General features: G+C 33.1%; 1 protein-coding gene across 1 annotated transcript in view; it reads left to right on the top strand.

Moving 5' to 3' along the window:
- LOC106457498 overlaps positions 1-5,161 on the top strand; it is a 42,390-nt gene that overhangs the window by 12,288 nt on the left and 24,941 nt on the right. The window contains exons 4-5 of the mRNA XM_013916923.2: positions 1,406-1,585; positions 3,662-3,796. Coding sequence (XP_013772377.1) covers positions 1,406-1,585; positions 3,662-3,796 — 315 coding nt within the window. The remainder of the gene's footprint in view (positions 1-1,405; positions 1,586-3,661; positions 3,797-5,161) is intronic.

Genomic DNA, 5,161 nt, shown 5'->3' with positions numbered 1-5,161 from the left:
CCCCCAACCCCTTGCAAAACAAAAAATAATTCCCCCCCCCCCCACATGCTTGTGCGCATGCGTATTTTAAAGAAATATGTGTAAGAGCAATATCATGTATCGATTTTAAATTTTGAACACATGTTGCCTGTACCTCTACCTGTGTAAATACAACGTTAAAGGTTTATTTACTCTTCTGCCATATTATTTCTGTAAAAACACTACATTCATTAATTTATTATTACTAATAAGTTTATGTAAATAATAATGCACAATTATGCAACAACATATCACCAACGCGATTTTTACGGACTTAAAACGCTAAAATCCAGGGCTTGATTCCCCGCGGTGTACAAAGCACATGTAGCCCACAGAGTAGTTTTGCATTAAAATAAACCTACCTACTTTACCCAATCCAATTGATTTAAATATTTTCGTGTCTGCTATTTTTTATTCCTTACACACAATTCCCTACGTAAATGATATATTTACAGATTTAACCTTGTCATCCATATTGTTTTCAAGCCACATTCGAGTTGAATTACACGAGCGTTTCATACACGAGGCTTACCACATTTAGGTTAGGAGTTTGTTATAAGCTTTTTTCGATATCTTCTCTTCCACGTGTTTCAGTTTGGTTATTGTAACTTATTGAGGCTTAAAAAGATAAGGAATTATTTACAACTGCCTTATTTTTTATTATTACAACTTTACCATATATCCAGGGACAAGTGACGTAGTTGTTGTTGTTATTCAGGAGGTACAAAGCCTTTAAAGATCAATAAAAAGCAGTTTAGACAATTAAATGGAGAGGAGACATTGGGTCAAACGTTTATATATTCAAACTATCAAAGAAAATTCACAATTTTAGTTTTAATTTAAAAAAAAACAATCTTAACTAACATAATTATTTTAAATCATCCAAAAATATCTGGAGCTTATTGGTTTCCACCAGGTGGCGTTGGACAGGAAAATTTGATATTTGTTTACTAAAAGTGTTAAAGAACCTCGGCAAAGCATATGCTGAAAAACACAGTCATTAAAAAAGCATAATTATTCTAAATCATCCAGATATATGGAGGTTATTAGTGCCCACCAGGTGGTGTTGAACAGGAATATTTAATATTGTTTTCATAAAAGTGTTAAAGGACATTGGCAAAAACCGATTTTGCACATATGCTGAAAAACTCAAACATTAAAAAGTATGATTATTCTAGAGGTTATTAGTGTCCACTAGGTAGCGTTTGAACAGGAATATTTAATATTGTCAAAAATGAATTTAGAACATATGCTGATTGTATATTATCTTTCCTGTACAATTTATTATCTACATTAAAATTTAAGATTTTTATCCCGACATCGTCTTATTTTCCTCAATAAGTGAATCGAATAACATTTTTGTGTTATTAAATTGTTTTGTTATTAGATGCAGCATCTGTTTTCAGCCGACACTCTACCGGAGATGTCAGAGTGGGTCAACTTGATTAAAGAAGCGATTTCAGATGCCAGAAGCAAGCGAAGCAGAGCTGGTCGTGCTCACGGAAAAGATAAACGTAAGAAAGAGCCAGTAAGACCTCGGAGCGCTGACAGTAGTCCAGTTTTCAAGGTAAGATGTTGTAAAAAAAAAAGTATGTGATTGAATACTTTATTAAAGTTACAAGTTTATTCCAGGTAATTCGTGTATGACATAAAACACGATTTATTAAAACTAAACCACGAATAAAATAATTTAATAGTTGTAAAGACATTGCTTTGAACTTACTGTAAGCCAGAATCGTTTCTTAAGCCTAGTGTTCTATATTCATACGCCCCCCAGTGGCACAGCGGCATGTCTGCGGACATACAACGCTAGAAACCGGGTTTCGATACCCTTGTGTAGCTTTGTGCTTAATTAAAAACAAACAAACAAACTATATTCATACTACCAATTTACAAATTGTATCTTTGAAAGGAAAAAAAAAGAATGATATAAGATATGGTAGTTTGTTTTTTAAATATACATATTATTCTAAATTGTTTTGGAATATCCGAAAATGATAATCAGAGGTGGCTAATTTCTTTTATCATTTGGACCATGTTCATACTCTGGGTTTTATGATAGTTAATTATTGCAAATTACGAAGAAATGTTTCATATAATTTAAATTAAATAGTTTGCTTAGGAATTACAGTGTTTTCATCTTAATCTATGTGTTAAATAATAACACATATATCGTTTTCCATTTTAACATTTGTGTTAAACAATAATGCATATCGTTTTCCATTTTAGCCTCTGTGTTGAACAATAACACATATTTCATTTTCCATTTTAGCCTCTGTGTTAAACAATACTACATGTCATTTTCCATTTCAACCTTTGTGTTGAGCAATACCACATATATAATTTTCCATTTTAACCTTTGTGTTGAGCAATACCACATATATCATTTTCCATTTTAACCTTTGTGTTGAGCAAAACCACATATATATCATTTTCCATTTTAACCTTTGTGTTGAGCAATACCACATATATTATTTTCCATTTTAACCTTTGTGTTAAACAATAACGTATATATATAATCTAATAGCCATTTCTAGTTCTTATGTTACTCCCAGCTGGTTTGGCAAACTTGTAACTTCTGCTCTCCTGAAGCTATAATATCATATTCAAGGGATGTCTCAAAGACATAACTTTGGGTAAATTAAATCCATTTTGTCGGAAATAAGTAACTTAGTTACATTACTAATTCAAAGAAGACATCAAGGAGTGGAATAAATGTACTTGTGAACATCCAAACCAGCTACGTACTTATGAACGTCATCTTACGATTTATCAGTACGGGTTGTAAAGAGATAAAAATGATAATTAATTTTCAAACAAATAAACAATGTCAGTGAACCAACATAAAAACAGTTGAAGTGTTTTAGGCTTTATTCATAATTGTTTTTCGGACAGCAATAATTACAGACGAACTCATGTCGACACTTTGTTTTAAGTAGAGGGTTCACATTAAACGTTACAGACGAACTGTTGTCAACTATTTGTGATAAGTAGAGGGTTCACATAAACGTTACAGACGAACTCTTGTCGACACTTTGTGATAAGTAGAGGGTTCACAGTAAACGTTACAGACGAACTCTTGTCGACACTTTGTGTTAAGTAGAGGGTTCACAGTAAAACGTTACAGACGAACTTTTGATGACACTTTGTGTTAAGTAGAGGGTTTACAGTAAACGTTACCAAACGAACTCTTGTCGACACTTTGTGATAAGTAGAGGGTTCACCGTAAACGTTACAGACGGACTTTTGATGACACTTTGTGATAAGTAGAGGGTTCACCGTAAACGTTACAGACGAACTTTTGATGACACTTTGTGTTAAGTAGCAGATATTTAACGAAAACCAAGAGGAATTGTGAATATTTAATATCGTGCCAACATTTAAAAAACAAACAATCTACACAAACTCAGTAAAAATACAAATGCTGGTGAAATAATTGATCTGAAAAAGTTATAGTTTGCATCGTTGCATATCACACTTATGTAGTTTTTTGGGTCATTATTTATAAAGTGTTTTTGGAGAAATAAAATTGTTAAATTTCGGGATTGTTTATTTTCAACCTCTATTGTTGAAATTATTACGAAGATACGTTTTTCCCTGAACCATGGCTTTAAAATCGTTGTGACTATTGTGACTATTTCAGGTGACTACTAACCGACCTTCGTCGCACGGAACTCTGGAATTACCATCTGGGGGACGACTTTATACACCAACCAAAGACAGAGACCGAGGTCCACGTGGCCGCCGACTTCCTCAACGGAAGACAATGATGACTAGGGTAGAGTGTGACTCTCTGAAGCTCCGAGTCTAAGGCTATCAGTTCTCCCAGCAGCTAGCTATAGCAGCAGTAAAGTTTGACTGCTTTCTGTGTGAACTGTGTGCATGAAAGCTTTGATATGAAGAAGCATGAGTACTCTATTAGCTTAGCCTAATTCGCTTTGAGGCTTTTTTCACTAACTCTTGAGCTAAAATAGCAAATTAAGAGAATAATGGATTAACCCCTAACATGAATCTTTGCATGTAATGGATTAACCCCTAACATGAATCTTTTCATGTAATGGATTAACCCCTAACATGAATCTTTGCATGTAATGGATTAACCCCTAACATGAATCTTTTCATGTAATGAATTAACCCCTAACATGAACTTTGCATGTAATGGATTAACTCCTAACATGAATCTTTGCATGTGCATGAAAGATTTTTATGTATTTATATATATATAAATTTATATACACGTTATACTAGTAGTGAATCTTGTTGATGTTGTTTAGGAAAGGAAAAAAAAATTCGGCTGGATTATTTCCATTCTTAATAGTTAATTATGGTTCCTAGTCAAGAATTAGTCACATCACTTTTAAAGAATTTGTGAAAATCTTGTTCAGTTGTAACCGGAGTTTCACGCTTTTGATACTGACATACAGATGTATATAATATATGTTTAATACTGGAGACAGAGTAGCGTGGCTTTTGTGCTTTTAACTTAATGTTTCCCGTATTTGAATATTTTGTTAAAACCAACGTAAATAAACATATTTGTCCAAGTTGTTTATCTGGGGGGAAACTTTTAAAACTGAGATTCTACTTTAAATTGAAAAACAAAGACATTTCTTAAGACTTTTACAATAAAACTGATTACAATATCAGTTCATTATGTAGCTGTTAGAAATGATTTCTGATGTTTTTTGTATCACCTTTTTTCTTTATTTCTAACATTTCATGCCACAGGAGCTCAGTGGTAAGTCTGTAGGCTTATAACGCTAAAAATCGGGTTTCGATACCCGTGGTGGGCAGAGCACAGATAGCCTATTGTATAGCTTTGTGCTTAACAAACAAATTAAGATTTCTTTGTTTTTTTTCAAACTACGATAATGAAGTTTTCAACACACACTTAGTGACCAGATTTACAGATGTAATACATCGTTTGCATAATTTAATCATTCACTTCCAAATGTAATATGTTGTTTGCATAATCTGAATTACAACGTGAAAGACTGTTTCTAAATAGGTGTAATTTTTCTCACCTTTCAATTTTATTATTCGGCCAAATTGCGTTTCATTTTCAAAAATAGAATAACGCTCGCTTATTCTAATGCCCCCAGTGGCACAGCGGTACGTCTGCGGACTTACAACGCTAGAATCC

The sequence above is a fragment of the Limulus polyphemus genome, unplaced genomic scaffold (genome assembly GCF_000517525.1).
Source record: "Limulus polyphemus unplaced genomic scaffold, Limulus_polyphemus-2.1.2 Scaffold338, whole genome shotgun sequence".
Lineage (NCBI taxonomy): Eukaryota > Metazoa > Arthropoda > Merostomata > Xiphosura > Limulidae > Limulus > Limulus polyphemus.
The sequence above is the reverse complement of the archived record's forward strand: the minus strand, read 5'-3'. Positions and strand labels throughout refer to the sequence as shown.